Source organism: Syngnathus acus, chromosome 13, assembly GCF_901709675.1.
Source record: "Syngnathus acus chromosome 13, fSynAcu1.2, whole genome shotgun sequence".
Taxonomy (NCBI): Eukaryota; Metazoa; Chordata; class Actinopteri; order Syngnathiformes; family Syngnathidae; genus Syngnathus; species Syngnathus acus.
This window is the reverse complement of record NC_051098.1, coordinates 3,611,274-3,637,605: the sequence shown is the minus strand read 5'-3', so window position 1 is coordinate 3,637,605 and position 26,332 is coordinate 3,611,274. Positions and strand designations below refer to the sequence as shown.

The following is a 26,332-nucleotide window of genomic DNA, read 5'->3' as shown; positions in this document are numbered from 1 at the left end:
AATACCTCAGGCTGATTGCCTCCATTCCACACCACGTTCATGCAGTAATTTATGCAGAAGCAGCTCCAACGAACTATTCACTCTATTATGAACCTAGTTTTCAAAAGGGCAATATTCCCTTATGAAAAAATATTATTGTTTTTATGTAATAAATGACTTTATGGGAATGTGTGATGGGAAAATATAATCTATAATACGATCATCAAAATTATGAGAAATAAAATCTTAAAATATTTTACTTTGTGAACCTCTATAATGTTTTTCACTTTTGTAGTGGAAGACTTTAATAAATTAAGTTTCCCTATATATTGGAATTTCTTGAAATGCAGCTGTAGTGATTGTTATGCTATAGCACTAGAAATGAATGAAATTAAATTTAGCAACATTCTAACATTCAGAAACAAAATGTTGGAAATGATTCACTCCCAATCTGAGTAGTCCCATTGACAGATTGTTTACTCCCCTAGGAAAACAAGGCAATTGGCACCAGCATCATCCAGCTGTCCGTTATCGACCTGGACTCATCCCACAACGGCCCACCATTTGACTTCCACATTTTATCCGGAAATGAGGGAGGAGAATTTGAGCTGGAGCAAGACGGAACACTTGTGGCCAATCAGGTGTTCAGAAGGGACCTGGCAACCAAATATGTTGTCCATATACAGGTACAGTCACTTGCTTTAAGATTACCCTAAATAATTAGGGCAACACCATCCTAACCTGAAAAGACTGGGGACTTGTATTCTTGTTATCATGAGCAGGTTTTTGGTGTCATTACAAATACCTCAATGACCAAACGCAATTGTTCTTTAACTGTGGCTGGTGTGAGTCTGGCTGAATGTGGTGCAGTATGTCAAAAACACTTGAACAACTTGAAACAGATGGAGACCGGTTAGTGTTGATGTTTTGGCAAGAGAAAAGCAGTGGTAAGCAAAATTTCTAAACTTACAGAGTACTTTTGAAACACCTCCGGCAACAAATTAGCACCCATGAACAAGGAAGCCAATGTATTTTTGGATTGCAGTGCAGAGGAGGGGAGATAGCACCAAATTATCTGCAGGTGTTGAGATGAAGCAAGTCTAATCACTTCATCGACTCCGGTAAAGATATACACAAGGGAGGAACTAAAACTCCAGGGCAGGCAGACAGACAAAGGAATAAACACGCTGAAAAACAAAAACACAATGAAATAAAACAGCCACACCCTGAAATTATTTAATCTTCAGATATAGACTGAAATATTGTAATATTACTTGTGTAGTAAAAAAGTATTCAAAGTATTCAAAGACATTCTGGCAGTCCAATAGATTTAGTTTATTTGTTTTATAATTCAATGCATTCTACATACAAACAAGCTTTATCCTTTTTCAGTGCCTTAAAGTGGAAGTCAAGTCCAAAATCTTCTTTGTAATAATAGGTTCTGTGCAGACCATGTAGTTGAAAAACATCCTTCTGGTTGATGTTTCATTTGTGGAATATGAATTAAACAGGCAAAATCCACCTGTTTTCATCCATTTCAAGAAGAAGCCATCTTGCCACTTGCTGTTGACTGAAAATGACATCACAGTTGCCAGGTCTCAGGTGACAACCAGACACGGCTCACCAATTTATAGAAACTGAGCCATGATTGGTTGTGATAAATAATATACTGTAATTTCCGAGCTATAAACCACAACTTTTTGCACAAGTTTTGAACCCTGTGGCTTGTAGTCCAGCTTGGCGTATCTATGGATTTTTCATGATTTTTTATGCTATTATAAAAGGATTTGTTTTGGTAATACAACTAATAGAATTGAAAACAATTAATTTAAAGAACCTGCAGTTTATAGTCCAGTGCAGCTCATATATGACCAAAACGGGATTTTCCCCTAATTTTAGCTGGTGCGTCTTATGTTCAGGTGCGGCTTATAGTCCGGAATTTACGGTAAATAGTAATACATGTCCTACCTATCATGACTTGCAGAAATGCCTCCTGACGAGATAAAGCACGTCAATCCCTGTATTCAGTGAATCAAAATTAATCTTCTCCCCTTTTCTTTCTACAAGGTGACCGACTCTGGACAGCCTCGCTTGTCCTCATCCTCCATGCTGACAGTAAGGGTGATTGAGGAGAGCCTACACAGGCCTGTAGCGCTGCCACTAGAGATCCATATTGTCACCATGGAAGATGAGTTTCCCGGTGGTGTCATTGGAAAGTTGCATGCCACAGATGCGGACCCCTACGATGCATTGACATTTGGCCACGCCCCACCAGCCCATCGCAGTCTCTTCAAGATTAGCCCTCGTGATGGAAAGATCATTGCCCTGGGTGGTTTGGATGCTGGCAGATATTCTCTGAATGCCAGTGTTAGTGATGGCCGGTTTGCTGTCCCTGTGCCTGTCAGCGTGCATGTTGCGCAGGCAACCCCTGAGATGTTGCGTGAGGCTGTGACGGTTCGCTTTGAGAGTGTAGCTCCACAAGACTTTGTTGCCTCACACCTGAAAAGCGTGCTAAAGGTGTTGCAGCAAGCGGCCACCTCTCAGCAACGGGATGCTCTGCAGCTGCTCAGTTTGCAGCCAGTTGGTGGGACTAAACAGCTGGACATGCTTGTCGCTGTGGAAACAGCTGAGGGCGGATACTACAAGGCAGCTTACCTCACTCAGAAGCTTAGTGCTTCCCGGCGGCGGCTAGAGGAGGTCCTTAAAGTCTCGGCCATCTTGGATAAAAACTGCTCAGGTCTGGATTGTCGTGGGGCCCAGTGTGAACAAAACATAATCTTGGATTCACACAATCTGGCAACGTACAGCACTCCACGAGTCAGCTTTGTCTCACCGCGATTCCATCGGACGTCACGCTGCACATGCGCTGGTAAGCAATGAGATGTTGTCAATGTCCCGTAAAATTCGTATTAGAATGCAATCGTCAAATTATATTACGAACGTCTATACTTACGAACATTTCGAGATACGAACCGGAGCCTCAAGAATTTTTTGCTTCTTCTTACGAACCAAAATTGTCTTCTAAACCCATGAACGATTCTCTCAGAGCATGTCTGGTGACGTTGTGATGTGTGTGTGTGTGGGTGTTTTTATATTTAAATTATTTATACATCATTTTTTTTGTCATTTATACTATGTATTAATATTTATTTACATGTTTGAAACTATTATTTAATGTTCTAATAATAACATATGCACTTATATGGTTTAATATACCGTATTTTCCGGACTATAAGGCGCACCTAAAAACCTAAAATTTTCTCAAAAGCCGACAGTGCGCCTTATAGTCCAGTGCGCCTTATATATGGATCAAGTGATGAATTTGTTGATCCATACTGGTTGTACACAGTGCTCTGCCAAAATGTTTCAGTACGTTTTAGTACGACTAGTAAATTACAAGGTCGCATCGCTTCCCAACATTACGGCAACTGTGGTCAGGGGGCGTCACCGAATAGCTGTTGTACCCGCGAGGCTATTTCATTTAAAAATAGGCTGCTCCGTTAATGTTTCGAGTAAATTTACGGATTGATATGGAAGGGAAACATAGGTAAGCAGTACCAATGCGTTAGATCGAACTTTAGTCAGTTCCGATCATTTTATAGGAGATCGTTTGAGAAACGCGATTGTTTACAGAGGGCTCGTTGGTTATTGGCTAGTGGATGCATACCGCAACCCTAGTCAACCTCAGTTTGTTGCAGTATAGCTTCTATTTTATGCGCCTTATAATCCGGTGCGCCTTATATATGGACAAAGTTTTAAAATGGGCCGTTCATTGAAGGTGCGCCTTATAATCCGGTGCGCCTTTTAGGGCGGAAAATACGGTACACTTATTGATACACAAACAATATATGTATGTTAAAAAAAGGGTGACGCTACTTCCCGGATTTTCACATAGTGCGGGTGGTCTTGAAACCAATTATCCGCGATAAACGAGGGATTACTTTAAATAGATTTGCATTTCATTGAGGGAAACAAGTATTTGATTCCCTGGCAAAACATCGCTTAGTATTTGGTGGCAAAAACCTTTTTGGCAAGCACAAAGGTCAGACATTTCTTGTAATTATTTACAAGGTTTGTGCACAGAACAGGAGTAATCTTGGTCCATTTATCTAGGCAAATCACCTCCAATTCCTTAATGTTTTGAGGCTGTCGCTTTGCAACTGGAAGTTTCTGCTCCCTCCACAGATTTTCTTTGTGATTAAGGTCTGGAGACTGACTTGGCCACTCCATGACCTTAATATGCTTCTTTTTGAGCCACTCCTTTGTTGCCTTGGCCGTATGTTTTGGGTTATTGTCTAGCTGGAAGACCCATCCACAACCCATTTTCAGTGCCCTGGTGGAGGGAAGAAGGTCGTTACTCATCCATCTACCCATTAATGCGGTGATGCCGTTCTGTCCCCTTAGCAGGGAAACACCCCCAAAGCATAATGTTATCACTTGCATGCTTGACAGTATGGACTGTGTTCTTGGGGTCGTGGTCAATACTTTTCTTCCTCCAAACACGGCAAGTTCATTTGATGCCAAAGAGCTCAATTTTGTTTCATGTGACCACAAAACCTTCTCCCAAGATGTCTCTGAATCATTCAGATGTTCATTTGCAAATTTCAGATGAGCCTATACATGTGCCTTCTTGAGCAGGGGGACCTTGCGGGCACTGCAGGATTTTAAGCCATTGCGTTTAGTGTGTTACTAATTGTTTTCTTAGTGACTATAGTGCCAGCTGAGTAGAGATCATTAGCAAGCTCCTCCTGTGTACCGTATTTTTCGCACCATAAGGCGCACTGGATTATAAAGTGCACCCTCATTGAATTTTTTATTTTAGAAATTATTTCATATATAGGGCGCACCGGATTAAAAGGCGCATAAAATAGAAGCTATACTGCAACAAACTGAGGTTGACTAGGGTTGCGGTATGCATCCACTAGCCAATAACCAATGAGCCCTCTGTAAACAATCGCGTTTCTCAAACTATCTCCTATTAAATGATCGGAACTGACTAAAGTTCGATCTAACACATTGAAACTGCTTACTTATGTTTCCCTTCCATATCGATCCGTAAATTTACTCGAAACATTAACGGAGCAGCCTATTTTGAAATGAAATAGCCTCGTGCATATAGCAGCTATCATTATAGCATTACCCACCCGCAAACTCCCATGAGCCTCAGCTCGCAGACTCCCTTGAGCCTCAGCAAAGTGTCGTGGCAGCCCCCGTAAACAATCACGTTTCTCAAACTCTCTCCCATAAAAGTGATCGGAACCGACTAAAGACTGATTTAACACATTGGTGCTGATTATTTATGATTCTGTTGGATATTGATCCGTAAACGTACTCGAAAACAGCCTATTTTGAAATGAAATAGCCTCGCGGGTACAACAGCTATTCAGTGACGCCCCCTGACCACGGTTGCCGTAATGCTGGGAAGCGATGCGACCTTGTAATTTACTAATCGTACTAAAACGTACTGAAACATTTTGGCAGAGCGCTGTGTACAACCAGTATGGATCAACAAATTCATCAATTGATCCATATATAAGGCGCTCTGCATTATAAGGCGCACTGTGGGTTTTTGAGTAAATTTTAAGTTTTAAAGTGCGCCTAATAGTGCGGGAAATACGGTAGTACTTTGCTGATTTCTTACCTTCCTCATCATCAGTAATACCCCACGAGGTAAGATCTTGCATGAAGCGCCAGAATGAGGTCGATTGATAGTCATTTTGTGTTTCTTCCATTTTCGAACAATGGCACAGACAGTTGTCACCTTCTCACTCAGCTTCTTGGCCATGGTCTTGAAGCCCACCCAATCCAGCCTTATGCAGCTCGACAATCTTGTCTCTGATATCTTTAGACAGCCCTTTTTAGTAAACTTATGCTATATATATATATATATATATATATATATATATATATATATATAATATACATATTAGGCGTGTACCTAATGAAGGGGAAAATGGCAATGAAATAAGTTTTCAAAATCATTCAACTCTAGTACGAGAACATGTATTTACACACATTTAAGCCAAATATATGTAAACCATTTTTACAAGACAATAGTATGTTTTAGGAAGATAATTCTTGATAATTAACCGCAAAGTATAATCCGTTTTGGGGGTAACTGGATAATGTTCACCTTGGGCTATGTAACAATATGCACAAAGTCCAATATGTAGCTCGTACATACTAACATGGGGTGATGTTGGGTATATTGTCACATGGACACAAAATTACTTCTTTTCATGCTGAAAATGTTCTTTTGCTCTGAATGCATTCTCTGGGTCATCTTCAGAAATGTGACATTAAGCATAAACTACACAATAGATGAATAAATTGAATGTTGACTAAGGTTTTTTTTGTTAAAGTGCTTTTTTTCTGTTTATGTTGCTAGACGCCAATTGTGCTGCTTTGTCAGAACAATGTGAAGACCAGCAGTGCCCAGCAGACATGCAATGCGTTTCGGTGGATGTGACCAGAGGGCGGTATGCATGTCAATGTCCACCGGGCAAACTTGGAGAGTGTGCAGGTGTCAGAAATATTACTTTTATATGTTGTTCTCTTTTGTTACATAATGTAATAATGCACATTGTGGTATGTCCATGCATGCATGTCTGTGTGTGTGTGCGTGTGCGTGTGTGCGTGTCTGTGTACGTGTGTGTGTCTCTAGGCCATTCATCTTTAAGTTTCTCAGGTAACAGCTACATCAAATACCAGCTTTCAGAGCGACTCCAAACAGAGCTGAAACTCAGTCTGAGAATCAGAACATTGCAGACTAGAGGAATCATCATGTACACTCATAGTGAGCCTTGCACCATGCTTAAGGTATGCTGTCTCCATCTAGTTCCCTGGCCCATTAAAAAAAAGATATATCCTCAAAGCAAATTTTTGTCCAAGCATAATAACTCTTGCAGACTCCACGATTATTCAGGGTGCATTCATCCACAGGGCAAGCCATAGTTACTGTCACATACAATATGTTCTCATCTGTGTGTGAGCAGCTGGACGAGGGAAAGCTGTGGTTCCAGCTCAGCTGCACACCTGACACTGCAGGTAGTGACAGTCCCGACATGTTGGGAATCTCTGGCCGGCGGATCAATGATGGCAGCTGGCACACAGTGGCAATGGAGCTCAACCGCAACTTCAGCAGTCTCTCTCTGGATGACAGCTATGTTGAAAGGCGCCATGGGCAAGCCTATGTGCAATCGTTTGCTCCAGACAGAACCATCTACTTTGGAGCACTGGTCAGTGCATTCTTTTCTGTTTCCTAATTAGTATTACTGTTGTAAACTTACTCAGCATCCACTTTAGTACTTTGACAACTGCAGTCACCATCTTTGATTAAGTAAGGCAGAACCTCATACCATGTTTATGTAATGCAGAATCTGTGACTGTGGAAAATTGTCCCATTTTCTATGAACCAATTCAAGACTTAATTTGACCAAGTTTCTTTAGTAATTCAAATAATAAATGCCTACACTTATTTTTTCCATAGACATTTTTACAGCACTTGTTTTGGCAAAGTTAAACAAAAGGGTGGTTTTGGAAGAACGCAACAATTTGGTGATGTGGTGCAGATAAAGGGACAACAGTACTCGAATGGGTAGCTTGCCAGCCTCACAGTTCTGATGCTCTTTCTTTAACTAAGTACTCTGATTTTATCATATTCCAAAACTATTAAACCATTTCTGAAACGTTCCCATAATGCCACTAACTCAAACTTAGACTTCTTGATTAATTAAAAAAAAAAAACACACCACACAGACTGTGTTGATGTAAATGTCCCATTATGTTTTACATGCTCTCAATTTGTCAACAGTACACCTAAATCTCGATTTTACTCGCTTCGATCCGACGCGACTTTCTGTCTAATGCGGTTTGGTAATGGACCCCCAATTTTTTTTTTTGTAAATACATTTTCAAGTAGTATTTTAAATGGATGATGCAAGGACCGTATGAAGCTAAATGACCAGCGCTTTAACCTTAGCACTACTGATTCGATGAATTTCCGTGACCTATTTAAAGGCGTTAGATAATGAGTGTTACAGTGTTAAGGATAGCTAGGATCGTTTTTGTTTAGGAAAGGGGGATGCTGGTGGCAACACCTCACCCACACAGTCACTCACAAGTCAAAGAGCGTAGCCGGACATGTATCTGCTTTATTCTCTCTTCCATCCAATTCACATAGCATCAAATGACTTACTCAACCCGCCTAATATTGTCATCTGCGTATTGCTTCTCTTTTAATAAAATGTCAACAGACTTCAATCTGGGTGACGGACGGCAAACGGACCCCTTCGACTGCCTTACAACATGAGTGACCTAAATTGACGTAACAAAGGACCCCTTCGGCTGACTAAAAACATGCCTTTCTAAAAAAAACATGAATTCCTATACAACGCGCTATTTGGGGTAAACACGATTCTCAAATTCTGGACCCCAAAGTCCGTGTAAAATCGAGATTTAGGTGTATGCAGTTTACATGTGTACAATTCCATGAATTTTAACACAAAATGTTCTAATTGTAACATGTACAAAGATCAAAAGACCCTCATTCAAACTTATGGCATTTCCAAATTTTAAATTTGCCTCCGTTACCAGCACTACATTTGCAAATGCACCGTGTTTAATTCCTCTAATGTCATGTATTGCAGAAAAAGAGGAAATTCAGTCAGCTGTCTCAAGACTGTAGAACAGGGGTCACCAACCTTTCTTAAACCGAGAGCTACTTCCTGGGTACTGATTAAGGCAAAGGGCTACCAGTTTGACACACACTTCTGAAATAGCCAATTTGCTCAATTTGGCTTTCACTATGTGTTATTATTGTCATTTCCAGTTCACGTGTAAGTGTGATTTTAACAAGAATAGCAAAAATACAGTCAAACCTTGGTGTTTGACCACAATCCGTTCCAGAAGGCGGTTCAAGAAGCGAATCGGTCGATTTCCGAATCTATTTTTCCCATTACAAATAATGGAAAACATCTTAATCCGTTTCAAGACAAAAAAAACCGCCTTTTTTAAGCATTTTTTCATTTGCGCATATATCGCGCAACTGCAGCGTACCGCCGAACGCGCAACCGTAGCGCGTCGCCCACCGCGCAACTGCACCGCGCTGGTCGCATTATTGTGACAGAGCCGTCGCTGAAATTTACAAAATATTTTTAAAGTCCTTATGTACTTTCCAAAATTTAAGTGGACCTAAGTGCGCAGGGAGCTTAATTTTGTCCGATCACGCAACTGCAGCGCACTGCCGAACGCGCAACCGTAGCGCCTCGCCGACCGCGCAACTGCACCGCGCTGGTCGCATTATTGTGACAGAGCCGTTGGTAAAATTTAGAAAATATTTTTAATGTCCTGATGTACTTTCCAAAATTTAAGTGGACCTCAGCTTAATTTAGTCCGATCGCGCAACCGCCGCGCGCCGGGCGCTCACTGTCGCATTGCTTTAAGAGCGTCTTTGTGTTTTAGGATGGCTTTACTGCTCCCACTTGCTTTCTTTGGAGGGATGATTAGGGGTTAATACAATCCTCAAAGTAACAAAAATACAATAACAACGGAGTCAGTCGGCATCCGGGCCGCGCGGTCGGGTTTTCTCGGGTTCTCCCGGCTCATCTCGCGAGGTTCGACCTCCGAATTTTGTTCGACAACCGAAGCAAAAAAATCTCGAATTTTTTGTTCGAATTCCGATTTGTTCGAGAACCAGGACGTTCGAAAACCGAGGTTTGACTAAAATAAATAGATGCAGTTCACTGACAAGTGCCGCTATTTGAGCTAATTTTAGAACAGTCCTGCGGGCGACTCATGCGGTCCTCACGGGCGACCTGGTTCCCGCGGGCACCGTGTTGGTGACCCCTGCTGTAGAATGCTTGGATACCCACTGGGTATCGTTGTCTTAAGTTATTATCCTAACACTTGCCCACCATGGCTTCAGGTGCAGCATCCCACTTCACGCAGCCTCGTTGACTCCCAAAAGGACCCGGAAGTGCTTGAGGGCTTCCAAGGCTGCCTGGACTCGGTCATGCTGAACAACAATGAGCTGCCACTGCAGAATAAGCGGTCACACTATGCTGAGGTGGTGGGACTTACAGAGCTCAAGTTGGGCTGCGTCCTCTTCCCTGATGCCTGTCTGCAGCAGCCATGTCACAATGGGGGAAGCTGTATCAGCCTGCCTTCTGGTGGTGAGTGACAGCTACTGCAGACACTCCAACCCAAAAGCACAAGTTGCACAAACTTGTCATGATCAATCAAGTATTTGCTTTTATTTGCATCAGTATATCTGATTGAAACTCATCACTCCATCATGATATTACTTTGCTTAAAGCAAGCCCCCCTCTCCCATATACAGTACAGTATACAATACACGCCATGTCAGACCAATTTAATACCTATACTGAATACAGCTTTTTAGCCATGATGAGGCAAAACAATTGTAAGTCCATTGAATAACATATACAATACAGTAGACGTTTTAGATCTCAAGACACTACATCTTGTAATATCGCAGAACTCTGTCAAACTCATCTCAAAAAATTACCCATAACAATAACTGGCTTATAGATCATTTCAATTTGACACACAGTTTGGTGGATATTAATAGATATAATTATTATAATTATAATATTAATAATAGATATTCTTGTAGAACATTGCTTCTGGCTGTTCATTGCCTATACCAGTTGAAGGTTACTTCACACTTAACATAAAACAAAGAAAATATCATAGCCTCCGAAAGCATACAATAGGGATAACCACAGCGCTCTGAGTGGCGGTGTTGTTGTAAGCAACGGATATCCGAACACTAAGGGTGTCGCAACACATGTAGCCAATATCATAATGCTCAAACTGTATAGTCATTATCCTTCGCAACAAACAAATACTACAGTACTGAGAATCTGACAGAGGAGCTGATTCTTCACAACAAGATATCCTCTGTCTGTCTTATACTGTCCCCTGGTGGCAAAACATCAGAATGAATATTCCAGGAGAAAGTGAAACAGTTGAATTCTTGTGTACTCACTGTATATTTTTATAGAGTTTGGAGTACATTCGAATCCTATTTTTCTCATTGAAAATGTGTGGTTGTCCATGGGGAGTATGAAATGAATTAAAGTCGTTTCATCCATTTCAATGGGGGGAAAGATGATTTCAGTGTTTTGAGTTGTGAAAATCGTATCTCAAGGCATCACTGTGCATTTCTCTAGATTTATTGCTACATTCAAACCACGAAAAAAGGATCTTTTCATTAGTTTACTTAGGGTTGTACAGTTTAGTCGCTAATTATGTGGTTTTGGCTTGAGGAGAAGGTAGAAGCAACAGGATTGTGCTAAATAAAGTTTTTGCCTCACCTTAATTGATTTAAAGACAAGGAAGCACATTTCATAAACTGAGCAATGCAATGGGCTTCAAACCAAAAGCACAATATCTAAAAGTATTAAAAGGACAGTAAAGCGAGAACAACATTGAAACTTATGTGATAGGACTGTATTAAAAAATTATGTCAGTACTACAATTCCCTCCTGGAAAAAACTCAGAAATGATTTAACAGTATTTTGGAACAGAAGAGCACATACTGACGCCCACTCTTTGGGCTGAGTCTGCTTGATCAGCCCGACTATGTCACGGAAGGAAGCGATTACAATCTCCCCTTTGGAAATCATTGTACAGACTATCACATAAGAATGTCCAGAAACAGCTATCAATTGGCACCAAAATTAACATGGGCTACTTAACTACATAACATAACTACTTATGACAACTTCAACATATCACAAGGATTAGCCTCTCCGTGGCTGATTTAAGAGCAAGAAATGTGCAGGCTCTCTGTAGCTCAAGTGCCTTATCACGTCTATTTGCTTTCACCGACGTGTTTGTGCCCAGCATGGGGCTTTATGGAAGCTGAATTGTTCATACATCGTTATATAGTCAAATGAAATTGGTAAGGGTTCTTTTGACTTACATTTACCCTGAAGTCCACCTCCAGAAAACAAAAGTATAATTACCTAAAATCATTAAAAGAACAGATATTGAAAACTTTAAACATTAAAGTGCCTTCTATTTCTAAATGGACAACTTTTGTAAGTAATGAGAACAAGTAAATTGGAAACGCTAGGCTCTAGCGATATTTTGAACCCTTTTTTGGCCCCACTGTGAAAATCGAAGGAGACCGCGGAATTATCCACCACACACAAAGCGGTTTGAGCTGTTGATTGACGATGAATAGATTATTGTTCCTCTTGTCATTTGTTAAAATTACAGCATTGTCGCTCCTGAGACAAGTTCAATGACATTGTGCAACCTATGCTGTCTGCGAAATGGCTGAATTCTTAATTGTTTGTTTCTTTTTTGTGTCTGCCAGGATTCTCGTGCAGCTGTAACCCCTTGTACACTGGCGGGCGCTGTGAAATCGAGATAACGGCATGTGTACCCAATCCATGTAAGAACGGTGGGATGTGTAAGGCTATCGGCAATGCGTTCCTCTGCAGTTGTAGAAGAGGCTTTATGGGTCTGACGTGAGTATCATGCCAATCAAGCTCTGAATCCTTTAAGAATTTGTTTGAGGGCTGTAACGATTAATTGTGTAACTCCACTCATTTGATTATAAATTTAGACAAACATGTGAGTGCGAGTGCAAATGGTTGTTTGTCTCTGTGTGCCCTGCGATTGGCTGGCAACCGGTTCAGGGTGTCCCCCGCCTACTGCCCGTTGACGGCTGGGATAGGCTCCAGCACACCCGCGATCCCCGTGGGGACTAAGCGGTTCAGAAAATGGATGGATGGATGGATGGATGGATGGATGGATGGATGGATGGATGGATGGATGGATGGATGGATGGATGGATGGATGGATGGATGGATGGATGATTAAACCATCGACTATAACAGAAGATGATAAATATAAATGAGAATTACTAGGTAGATCTTAAATATCTTTAATATTTACTACAAGGCAACAGCACTGTGAATCAATTACAAGTGTTTGTAGATGAGGCTATCTAAATCCTGCTGTCCTTGAATCCTTGGTGTATATTTTTTAGGTTCGTCAAAGGATGATGATAATTGCCTATTGCCTTGTCTGTGGTTGTAATCCAAGATTGTTTTTAAAGATAGTTTTAATCTTTATTTCATTATTCCGCAAACTTACTTCAGTTCTAAAACCCTGCAATTGAAATCCTCACTTATATATTTTAATGAGAATCAACTGAACCTGCTTTATTTAGGGAGGGGGATCTTCAAACAGAACCAACACCTGCAGTATGTGTGCTGGGTCATCTGCCTGCATTCATTGGGGTGAAATTGATGAGACCGACACAGGGATAGAGAAAAACACAGCTGTAGTGATCTAGAGTATTTCTGCACATGGTGGCTTTTTTTTTCTCAATTTAGGGGTAAGGAGAAAGGCTCTTATATTTATTCAGTCACATTTAAAAAAAAAAAGTAATTAATTAGGCATGCATGTTGCATAGGACTAAAACATGGCCACAGCCATCACATGCCTGAGGATATTCGAAAATGTGTCAAGATTTTGCCTCCACAAAATACAAAGTAAACACAGAAATAATTGATTCACATGAGGTACAAATGGGCTAATCACAATCGAATATCAGCATTATGATTTGCAATTGAAGTTGTATAGTTTTGTGTGCAGATAATAATGATAATAATAATGATAATAATAATAAGTCCTTTATTCCACTTCCGGCCTTCCCTGTGTGGAGTTTGCATGTTCTCCCCGGGCCCACGTGGGTTTTCTCCGGGCACTCCACTTCCCTCCCACATCCCAAAAACATGCTTGGTAGGCCGATTGAGTACTCCAAATTGCCCCTAGGTGTGAGTGCGAGTGCGGGTGGTTTTTTGTCTTTGTGTGCCCTGCGATTGGATGGCAACCGGTTCAGGGTGTCCCCCGCTTACTGCCCGATGACTGCTGGGATAGGCTCCATCACCCCCGTGACCCCCGTGGGGACAAGCGGTACAGATAATGGATGGATGGATGGATAAGCACTTTAAAATTTTAACCCATATGTCTCACAATTTTATTTTGGATATAGAAACTAATTTCCACATATTTAACAAAAAAAAAAAAAGTAAATGTTTTCTTTCTGTGGCCACTTGGGGGCAATATTACAATGTATATCATGGATCAGTGTTTGACAGGGACGGCTTCTCAAGCTATTTATTGATCACACCGTTTTCCATCTATTATTTCATAATATTTTTGTCAGTTAGTTTGGAGGAATACAAGCTGCCAACAGACTTTTAATCTAGTTTATTATTGGTTGTATAACCTGGTCTGTTTGATTACTCTGATTTAGTAAAACTTGGTCTTGAGTGTCTCCACCATTGAGTGTACTGTAATTCACTTTTTAACTATGTTGACCTCATTTAACATTAAATGAAGAAATACCTCTATGTCCACCATTTTAATAGCCCCCAAATCTCGCTGTCTGATTTCCGTATAGTCTCTGACTTCCCACAGGAAGAATAGGAGCTAAGCAAATTAAATGGAAACAGAGATGATCCTCCACTTATTTAAAATCGTAGTTTTTGTTTGCTTTGAGAAAAACATGTAGTAAAAGTCATGATGGAATTGTTTTTCAGCAGCACATTTCTTTCACTAAATACTGCCAATGTATATAATTTAATCTCCATTTCATATTGGCCTTCACTGAAGATGGCCCCCCAAAAAATCAATTTGCTTGGTAACACCCAAGGTTATTATAGTTAACAAAAAAGCTCACAAAATAACCTTATTTATATATTTTTTAATTATCATGTTTGTCAACAGTTCCGTTAATTTTAGTGGTTATTGCACTGTTAAATTCACTTAAGCATAAAGGGACCGATTTTCGGGGCCAGCACAAGTCTAACCAAAGTGCAATCTAACTGTGTGCATGGGTTGAGTCATAGAAATGGGCGTTTGCGCCGTTGTGAGACTAAACACAGCCAACTTGAACCCTGGCTAATTGATGCCCCGTGCCCCGTTTCCTTTAAATTCAGCACGCGTTCTACATGGCGGAAGTATAAGGAACTCGCTGGAGTCAGTGCAGGGTGATCATACGTTTAGAAGAAATTGCAAGAATATCTCCCCTTACAGATGTCAATTTGGCCACTGAGAAGTGGGAACTTTGAGATGATTGTGCACAGAGGCGTAGCCAGGGATTTTTCCAGTAGGGGCGCACGCCCACAGGAAAAAAAATCGAACATCACCCACGCCGTTCATTGATCGCTAAAACAACATCCGGGTCCGGGAGGCAAACGGTGAATGGATAACATCGCGCACATAGAATAGCGCAAGCACATTCGCGCAAGACCGAAAGAAAAAAACGGCATGAAAATGAAGAATCGAAAAAGCTCGATTTTTTTTCAACCGGGGCGCAGGGAGTCCTAACCGGGGCGCCGCCCCGGCTCGCCCCGGCTTGGCTACGCCTCTGATTGTGCATCTTCACAAACTTCCACTCGGGTCCATAAATATACTTTGACAATGAGAAATGAGGATTCAAAAACAGTTTATTATTTTATAAACTCATTTGTGCAGCCCTTGTTATTCATACATTCTACTCATACCAGTTTCTTCCCCTCTTTCCTCCAACCCTCCATCCTGCAGCTGTGAGAAGGATGTGAACGAATGTGACCACAGCAATCCCGAGGGCGAGTGTGAGAATGGTGGGATCTGTGTCAACACGCACGGTTCCTTCTACTGTAACTGCACTGCGGGCTTTGTGGGACAGCGTTGCAGCCTGCGGCCCGTTGTCGTCCCGGACATGCAAGCTGGGCACGCAGTAGTCGGAAAGGAGGAGTTGATTGGCATCGCCGTGGTGCTGTTTGTCATCACCACCCTCATCATCCTCTTCATCGCTTTCCGCAAGAAGGTCTTCCAAAAGAGCTACTCGCGAAACAACTTGTCGCTGATCCAGGACCCCGCCACAGCAGCCCTTCTCAACAAAGCCAATGGTGTTCAGTTTAAGACCCTGCATTGCACAGCAGGAGACCCCATCAATCTGTATTCAGAGACCGGACTGGGGCCCACCGCGGTGGGAGCGGGTGGGATGATGGGACCTCCACAGGTCCCGGTCAGGCCCATGGCATACACTCCTTGTTTTCAGGCTGATCCAAGGGCAACATTGGAAAAGATGGTGGATGGGCGCACAGTGGAGCATACAGAGATGAGCACCTTTCACCCAGAGTCGCCACGGATTTTGTCCGGGTCCACCAGGAGGGGGGTTGTGGTGTGCAGCGTGGCCCCAAACCTACCCCCAGTTTCCCCTTGTCGATCAGACTGTGATTCCATACAAAAGAACCCGTGGGACAGTGATGACGGTGAGTGACGGTGATGGTGTTTGTGAGTGTACGTGATCTGAAATCCAAATCCGACTACAGATGATGTACACCGAAGTTTGGTGAAATTTCAGAATGAACGAACATGCTTTATAAGAGTTACTCGTGTACCTAATTTGACTTTCTCTTAACTCTTGAATATGCATATCCAGCTGTTCAATGTTTCAGTTCTTTATGCACTTGCTGTTCTCTAACAAGAAGCTGAGCGGGGAAAAAATCACAACTCCTTAACAAAATAGGACACCCAGTTCTAAAATATGCCTTTCTTTGATTCTTCCAGTCTTTCTCTTTCTGCTATGACATTCTAAGCTCAGTGGCCACTTCCCTCTGACATTATCTCACTTGAAGCCTTCAAAAGACAAAGTGCTTTTGCTCAAATCGGTGTCGAAACGGTGTTGTGATGTCAAAATGTGAACATGATTAAATACCGAGTATTCTAATTGAGCAAGTATCCTCTCTTTACAGGTAAGATGGTTGACATGGCCGAGGAAATAACTTGTCTCTCGGGGAGCAACAAGGGCAGTAATTCAGAGGTCCAGTCGCTGAGCTCGTTTCAGTCCGACTCCTGTGATGACAATGGTAAGATACGCCCTCTCTCCTTTTCAAGCTCTGTTAATGTTGGTCTTCTAAAATACTTTTGCTTGTTAAGACCTGGACTGTGTCTTTACATTGAAATGCAAATACAAATGCTTTCCCCATGGGTTTCATACATTGGTGAAATGTTTGGCTTACAATAGAACACTATTCAAAGACCTCATGTCCCTAGTATGTCCTTGAGGAAAATAAGGATGAAAGAATGGATGGGGACAGTACAAGACGGGTGAATCATCAATGAGAAGAGAAGGAGGAATGGAAACATTTACTCCAACCAGAAGCTGGCTTCCCTTATGTTATTTCCACAGCCAACTGTGTCTCATACATTATTTTTGCGGAGCTGCAGCTCACATAAAAAACCTGCTTCATGAAGTGCACAGCCACAGAATGAGTTTTCAGTGCATGGGTTTGTGCAGCCTTTGTCATAAACAAAATCATTCCTCTACAGCAGAAACCAAGCGTACGGTTCTGACCCTGTAAACAATGTGGTATTGTTTTGATTGACGAAATTAGCAGTTGAAGTTAGCAATTGTTCATTTTCTATTCATCTAAATTGATTAAAAAGCAATAGTAGGAGCAGCATTAGGTTCATTTTACTGTACAATGATGATCCTTCTTTATTAAGTGTACTGATGCTTAGAGGTGCCTCAAGCCATAATGGTAAAAAAATGTCGTTATTCCTGTCGAACTGTCAAATGACATGTCCACAATGTCCTTACTGCTAATATAATATGAAGCAACCTCTACAACTGTAGAATATCTACAGGATGTTTTTTCTTTGCTTCTCACACTGATTTTGTGACACCAAGTACAAGAATATAGTGAACCATCCTGCAACGGGGTTGAACAAACGTTTTGAGTCATTTCTGAAGCACATTATAGTTGTTCCGACAACCAGCCGTACTTCCTGCAGATGAGGGTTTTTAATCTTTCACAGTGTATTGTATGAAGTGAAGCCTGTATCTGGAGCTTTGCAGATGGCTTTGTGTCTTGGTTTGATTGTATTGCCTTGATTTCATGACATCACTTCATCGAGAGCCACAATTCTCTGAATAGTTGTGATTCAGAAATGTCAACTTCATAGCCCATTAATTAAAAAGCATTCATTTTGACCAATTATTTCTGACATTTCAAGCCAATATAATTTTGCAGGTGTGTTGTTTTGCACCAGACTCCTCATTACATTTTCTTTTTATCTTTGATCCCTGAGGCTTTATTTCTCATTTGAAGTGTTTAGTCATTGTGCATGTTTGTTTAGGAGGGTTGTTCAATTTTTATTAGTAAAAGCAAAAATGTGAGAGAAGTCTTCAGGTCAAAGGCTGAAAAGGTAGTCTTCTATTCAGACAGGGATGGCAACTGATAGGATTTTGAGTGGATGTCCTAAACCATCACCATGAATTACTGTCTTCCTTTTTCCTTCCAAAAGCCTCCATAGTGACCGTCATTCGACTGGTCAATGACGCTGTCGACACAATCGAAAGTGAAGGTACCATGTCTCATCCACTTTGCATCTCACCTCTGACTATTCGACTCTTTCTTTCTCCAATTTGTGTTGTCTTTACACTGGAGTTTGAGGAAAGCACAATTTGAACGGACAAATACGGCACAGCATTCATCGCTTGAACGCCTATTACAAGTCCCTTTAAAATTAAAGATAGTGGCTCTGACCCCACCACCACGCCCCTCTCCACAACACGTATGCCTTAGGGAAGTAGCAGAACTATGATTTATTTTTGTCAACTCAAGTCCAGCAAAAACAATCATTTAATCGTCAAACGTCTTTGAGACTGTAAGATTTGCAAGTAAGCGTACTTTCATGCTCCCAAATGCTGACAAAATGTATTAATTTGATTTAAATTGTATTACAGATTTTTATTCATAAATATGATTTATTCTTCCTGAATGAGGTGCGCTGCCCAAGAACGTTGCCTTTAGAGTCTAGTTAGAGCCTCATAATCTGTGATTTTTCTTGTGTTAATAGGATCTAAAAGTATTGGGGCCCTTCAGCTGGTTATGACAGTGTGTGAGTTCAGATGATGGACATGTGTGAAAATATGGTTGATATTATGTTAATTTGTAATAGGTCATTGAAATGAGTCACTAGATTTATAATTTATTACCGTATTTTTCGGACTATAAGTCTCACCAGCCATAAAATGCGTAACAAAGAAGTAAAAGACATACAAGTCGCACTGGAGTATAAATCGCATTTTGGGGGAAATTTATTTGATAAAATCCAACACCAAGAACAGACATGTCATCTTGAAAGACAATTTAATATAAAAATAGAATAGAAGCAACAGCAGGCTTAATAATTGTACGGTTTGCTAATGTTACATGACATAAACAACAAACTGAGATCCTTCCTAGTATGTTAACATAACATATCAAGCAATGCTAATGGTGGCCTCGGACTTTAATGTATCATGCAAAAATCTCGTCACTTAAACATACAAATGTTTCAAATCTCTCATATGTTATTCTTCCATCTGACAGTGTCAGTCATGGACCAAAGTCAAACCTTCGACAGAGGTGAAAAATCTATCTACTGTATCTCTCTGTCTCTCTCTTTCTGCGTCTCTCTTTCTCTCTCTCTCTCGCTCTCTCTATTTATCTACCGATGTATTCCTCTCCTGTGTCTCTCACCCTCACTCTGTCTCTCAGCAAGGAGTAGACTTCATCTTCAGCTGTAGATATGTCTTAGCCAAATGATGACTACTGACGAAACAGATTCATATTTTAAAAAGGGCACGCTATCAATCCAACCGTGACAACATTTTGTTTCGGGCAAGATAAGATGACCTACTTTCCATAAAGTTTGTTGCAAGCATCTGACCTTTTCTCTAGGACTAGCATCAGGCTAACATTCCCATTTGACTAACGTACAAATACTGTACTCGGCAATTGCTTCATTAATCATTGTCCGACCGTCCAAACAGACAGAAGGAGTGAGGATGCAATTCTGTGACTTTGATGTGACCAGGCCCTCCAGCTTCACACTCCTTTGTGTTGTGGAACCAATTAAGTGCCTCAACACCCAAAAGTTCTAATCCTCAGTTTTGAAACCAACCAACTACCGTTATCCCTCAAAGCTGAAGAGCTCACAGCAAAATGAGATGATATGGAGATTTGACTGGCTAACCGCCTGCACGTCACATAGCCAGGCAGTGACTTTTTAACATGAGTCTACTCCTTGTATCTTTTTATCTATAAATACCCAGATGGTCTTTTTGTCATTGATAAATTCATATGACTCTTCTGAGCTCTATCCCCGCTTCCCTCAGCTTGTTGGCTTGGCAGCAGAGGACAATCACTCATTTGTCATCCTTCTTTCTATCTTTCGCCCGTCTTGCTTGTCCCCTTACTTACCCGTACTACAGCCACAGTACTATCATGTTGTTTGGAGTTGTTCCTCCATACCAGTGATTGTAATTGTGTTTAATGACATAAAAGTTCACATTCTCAATCATGATGCAATTTGCATTCTGATTTGATGCATGTTATTGTTTTTGTTTGCCATTTTTTTTTCATTCAATTTGCTCAATTGTTCAACTGCATCAGTCCAATAATAACATTATATTATTCAATCCAACATTTCATCATAATTGTTGAGAACTTTTCTCTTGAACTCCAAGACCGGGACTCCAGAACTCTGCTAATTTAAATAACACTGATCATTCTTTCAGATGAGCTGCCAATAAAATGTGTTACCGGAAAAGCGACAAGGAGGACCATAATGTGCTGCATGTTTAAATTAAGCCACCGTATAAAATGATTCTTTCAAGAGTCAGCATTAGTATTCAAAACCAGAGGTATCATTTAGGCCAGACTTCACTTAAGAGTCTGTGTGTGAGGTTGTCAATCAAGACATTGAAAAGAGCACCATCATTTGCGTATCTGGGCATCTGGGGGTAATAAGACAAGGCTGATGACAAATAATAAATAAATAGGCGAGGCGCTAATGACAATAATTTGTCACCTTCATTTTTTTTTACATTTCGAATATTCTATATCCCAGACGTTATCAGACAGTTTTTGAGGAAAGCTACATTCTAGGATCCTAGTAATTTGTTTATTTGTAGAATATTCAAATCAACTAGGAATTTAGAACATAAGATTATGGATGTACGATCGTTAAACCAAATTGCACCTTTTTTTTTCAAAAGGTAAAGTAATGGACATGTTTTGTTTTTTCTAAATATCTTTGTGTCATTAAGAATGGTCATTTAAAATGGCAAATATTTAGTTTACTCAAAATTTTAAGCTTATGAATAAGTTCAGGTGGATTTATAAATATAATAATTCACAGTATTTTGGAATTTTTACTTCAGCCTCCAAACTACTCCCTAAGGCACGCCAATAATTTTACAGGGCATCCTTGCGTCAACAAATGTGTGATTATACGACTGCCTCGTCATTCAAGGGGATATTTTACCATTTTTTTACATGCTATTCTAACATGTCAAAATGTTTCATGTGGATGTTTTTAACATGGCTTTTGTGCTGCAATTCCCATGAACCTGTGCATGCTGTGATCTTGCCCCTCAACGGTTTATTGTGTGCATGCCACAGCAGTGTTCTATTAAGTGCTTGTCATGTAATTGACCTTCACCACCTTTGTGTATTGTTGTCGCAACTGCTTGTGCGTGACACAATGAATGCATATCAATGGCATGTGTACTGCAGAGCTTTGTACTGTGGACAAGAGGGTGTTGGCAGTGCTGACTAATTCCATGATCCTTCACCTTCAGATTCTAGCTTGTCACTAACCGTGTCCTTTTCTACTCTCCAGCATATCACTGGGACACATCAGACTGGATGCCAAGCACCAAACTGTCAGACATCGAAGAGGTGCCAGGCTACGAGGCTTCTCCCGGGGGCATTGCAGTGGGCACCGCTTCACGACTCGGAGGAAGCACTCGTGAATTAGAGTCTGACTACTACCTTGGGGGTTTCGACGTTGACAGCGACTACCCACCTCCCCATGAAGAAGAATTCTTTAGCCGAGACCAATTGCCTCCTCCGTTGCCCGTCGGAGAGGATTATGCAGAGCCCCATACTGCCCTACCTGCTAACTTGCCAGTTTCCAAGGAGAGCACCTTGAGATCTGGTGACACTGGACATCAGCATGGCAGGCCTCATTTCCACCCCAGTCAATACTTGCCCCCCCATCAGATTCCAACGGGGGAGGCAGCACACGGGGACGTCAGTACTTCGGTGAGCGGGGTTGCCTCAAAAACTGGTGACAACGGTGATTCTGTCTCTCTAAATATGCGGCTGTCAATTGGAGCATCATCAGCGTCGGACGTGTCGGCCCCATGTGGGCTGGATGACTCAGAACATGGCAGCAATTTTGATAGTATGGACGAACTGCGTCGAGGGGTCACCATCACCACTGAGTCGCAGCAACAAACAGAGGTGTGATTGATTGTATAGTGACGTCTCATCAAGAAAACACAGTGGTGCAGAAACATCGCCGTATGGTAGGAAAATGCTTTTGAAGAACTTCCATTGATCGATTAATACAACAATGAAAATATGAAAACGATGATAACATTGTTAAAGCATCATCCATAGTATTTCTGCATTGAATCACACGTTAAAAAAGTCATTCCTTTTTTTGATTTACAGAAGTGCCCTTTGTAATTCCACAGGAAGTCATATGTAATGTCAGAATAATTGGATAGAGAATGTTGAGAAAGATTAATTCACAAGTGATTCATGTTTAGAAATATTATGAGGAAATGTAGAAAACAGAAAGGACAATAATGTAAGTGAAATGATTGTTTGATTTCCTGCTGACTAACAGATGCCAAAGGAGTACTTCTTTCTAGAAACACAGACATCCTCCCCTAATACTGCCTTCCTGATTTTCTTTATTGCACAATTTAAAGTGCTTGTACAGACTTTGTATGATAAAATAACCTGACTTGTAATCAGGTGTGAGGGAAAAAATGCTTTTTCTAAGAGACATGTATTTTATTTCATGTGGAATGTGCCCCCGAAACCATGACTAGTATTGTATGAAAGCTAAGGGCTGCTGTTGTTGCTAATATACGTACATACTTTCAGTTAAGTTCTGTTATTCGGGACTCACACATCGAGATTCTCTTCTGAAGCACAGTGTCATCATTTATGAACAGTAACATTTGAGTGTAGCTTTACGTATAAAGACCACACAGTACTTTTGGTGTTGTTTAGTTATCTTCTTTTTCAACAGTAAGTAATTCTTTTGTAGGGATGTGTTCCAACAATACAATCCATCCATCACTGTGAGGCCGATGTGCTAACCAGCCGACCACCGCGCTGCCTCCAAAAGCAACCCACAATATTAAATCTGTGCAAATGGTCTGAGTAATGGTCATGTAATACTGCTGACGGACAAAGGAGGATAATAAACCAATAGAAATGCTTGCATTCTTTTGTTTTGTTTTTAGCTAATCATAAATAGCATAAATAGGAAGAATTCTACAACAACAACAGTTTTTGGCAATAATATTTGAGCAAACTTACAATAGGTTCGTTTATTCTATTCAGTGAATGCAAGTCAGATTGACATTTAATATTTACTAATGCAATTATTCACGCACTGCTGGAAAAGCACAGCATCTAGTATTAAAAAAAAACTGTTTAGACTGATGAAAAGGTACTAAAAGAGATTAATTAATATGCAACGTGAGTGAGAATGTGAATTTAAGATCCATGTATGTTAGCAACCACAGGGAAACTTAGCTTCAGTAATTGTGTTTCATGAAATTGTTTGCTTTATGATACGTAAGTGATGTGATGCTGTTTTGTTGAGATATTTATGAGATGTTGTGCCACATTCGTGAATCCTACGCCTTAGTCACAGTATTGATATCATTCTTATTCTTAAATTAAACATGCAAAAAATGGCAGTGCAACTGCTAAACTAAAAATGTGAATGAAAACTGTTGTCAGGCTCTTTCTACATTCTGTTTTGAATCATTGCTGCCACAGAGTTCAGTTAAGCGAGTTAGAGACTTCCTTTGAGCATTTCAGTTGTCGGCCACTTGGCATCTTCACCATCCAGGTATTGACTGATCTAATTAAGCTTAAGGCTTTTTTTTGTAACAGATTTATGCTTGTGAACAAATTGTTGTACAGTGTACATAGCTGTTGTTATAATGCAGATTTTATAGGTATGGATTGTAACTTTTTTTTTATGAGAATGTGGAGAAAGAGGCATTCAATTAAATATCGTTGTTTTGATTTCTTCACAATCAGACTTGGATTGAATTCATTCCACATCAATGAATACAGATGAATAGTGTTCAATCCACACAATGTAACAGATAAAAAACTTATCCATTTCAGTGATTTGAAATCTGATTTTGACTGAATTTAATTTGTAATTAGTTTTTCACTGTCAAAATACTGTACGTTATCTACAGAAACTGTACAAAATGATTACTGTATTCCTTATTTTGTATTCAGTGCAAAAAAAATAAAAAGGTTCTTGCTCATGATATTATCTGCTTTTAATTCTGAGAATATTAATTCATAACAGTTTTGGGGCGGTTTCTACAAAGGTTTGGGGTCTTTGGATTGTTTGGGATCCAGTTTCAGACTGCAAAATTTGCTTCTGTTGGCTCCATTCTCAGTTCATGATATTTGAAGCATTACTCCTTTGCTTTAGAACTTGCAAATGCATTCGACAAAGTTTTGACCATCACATTGTATGATACTTAGAGTTCACCTCATTGAATTCCGATAGGAAAAACAAGTTTGTTGAGACACCTCAGACGAAACTGGCCCATAAAATGACATTGCAATGTAGATCATACCCGACTTCATATATCAATGAAAATCTTTAATATGAAGGGTTTCTTAATTACCGTATTTTCCGCCCTAAAAGGCGCACCGGATTATAAGGCGCACCTTCAATGAACGGCCCATTTTAAAACTTTGTCCATATATAAGGCGCACCGGATTATAAGGCGCATAAAATAGAAGCTATACTGCATCAAACTGAGGTTGACGAGGGTTGCGGTATGCATCCACTAGCCAATAACCAACGAGCCCTCTGTAAACAATCGCGTTTCTCAAACGATCTCCTATAAAATGATCGGAACTGACTAAAGTTCGATCTAACGCATTGGTACTACTCACCTATGTTTCCCTTCCATATCGATCCGAAGATTTACTCGAAACATTAACAGAGCAGCCTATTTTCACGTGAAATAGCCTGGTACGTATAGCAGCTATCGTTATAGCATTAGCCATCCGCAAAGTCCCACGAGCCTCAGCTCGCAATCTCCCATGAGCCTCAGCAAAGTGTAAACAATCGCGTTTCTCAAACGATCTCCTATAAAATGATCGGAACTGACTAAAGTTCGATCTAACGCATTGGTACTACTTACCTATGTTTCCCTTCCATATCGATCCGTAGATTTACTCGAAACATTAACAGAGCAGCCTATTTTCACGTGAAATAGCCTGGTACGTATAGCAGCTATCGTTATAGCATTAGCCATCCGCAAAGTCCCACGAGCCTCAGCTCGCAATCTCCCATGAGCCTCAGCAAAGTGTAAACAATCGCGTTTCTCAAACGATCTCCTATAAAATGATCGGAACTGACTAAAGTTCGATCTAACGCATTGGTACTACTTACCTATGTTTCCCTTCCATATCGATCCGTAGATTTACTCGAAACATTAACAGAGCAGCCTATTTTCACATGAAATAGCCTGGTACGTATAGCAGCTATCGTTATAGCATTAGCCATCCGCAAAGTCCCACGAGCCTCAGCTCGCAATCTCCCATGAGCCTCAGCAAAGTGTAAACAATCGCGTTTCTCAAACGATCTCCTATAAAATGATCGGAACTGACTAAAGTTCGATCTCACGCATTGGTTCTACTTACCTATGTTTCCCTTCCATATCGATCCGTAGATTTACTCGAAACATTAACAGAGCAGCCTATTTTCACATGAAATAGCCTGGTACGTATAGCAGCTATCGTTATAGCATTAGCCATCCGCAAAGTCCCACGAGCCTCAGCTCGCAATCTCCCATGAGCCTCAGCAAAGTGTAAACAATCGCGTTTCTCAAACGATCTCCTATAAAATGATCGGAACTGACTAAAGTTCGATCTAACGCATTGGTACTACTTACCTATGTTTCCCTTCCATATTGATCCGTAGATTTACTCGAAACATTAACAGAGCAGCCTATTTTGACATGAAATAGCCTGGTACGTATAGCAGCTATCGTTATAGCATTAGCCATCCGCAAAGTCCCACGAACCTCAGCTCGCAATCTCCCATGAGCCTCAGCAAAGTGTAAACAATCGCGTTTCTCAAACGATCTCCTATAAAATGATCGGAACTGACTAAAGTTCGATCTAACGCATTGGTACTGCTTACCTATGTTTCCCTTCCATATCAATCCGTAAATTTACTCGAAACATTA

The 26,332-nt window shown here is 40.7% G+C and overlaps 1 protein-coding gene across 8 annotated transcripts in view; it reads left to right on the top strand.

Annotated features, from left to right (window-relative positions):
* Positions 1-24,142, top strand: part of fat3a (FAT atypical cadherin 3a) — a 173,107-nt gene extending 148,965 nt beyond the window's left edge. For 5 of the 8 annotated variants that reach the window (XM_037268356.1, XM_037268359.1, XM_037268357.1 and 2 more), the window contains 12 exons: positions 468-665; positions 2,047-2,848; positions 6,368-6,502; positions 6,644-6,798; positions 6,975-7,217; positions 9,905-10,151; positions 12,329-12,482; positions 15,574-16,286; positions 16,770-16,883; positions 18,325-18,384; positions 19,395-19,430; positions 21,691-24,142. In XM_037268356.1, the coding sequence (XP_037124251.1) occupies positions 468-665; positions 2,047-2,848; positions 6,368-6,502; positions 6,644-6,798; positions 6,975-7,217; positions 9,905-10,151; positions 12,329-12,482; positions 15,574-16,286; positions 16,770-16,883; positions 18,325-18,384; positions 19,395-19,430; positions 21,691-22,322 (3,489 nt within the window). In that variant the 3' untranslated portion in view covers positions 22,323-24,142. The remainder of the gene's footprint in view (positions 1-467; positions 666-2,046; positions 2,849-6,367; positions 6,503-6,643; positions 6,799-6,974; positions 7,218-9,904; positions 10,152-12,328; positions 12,483-15,573; positions 16,287-16,769; positions 16,884-18,324; positions 18,385-19,394; positions 19,431-21,690) is intronic. The other 3 variants (XM_037268362.1, XM_037268361.1, XM_037268358.1) reach the window with 2 other exon arrangements.
* Positions 24,143-26,332: the final 2,190 nt, after the last annotated feature.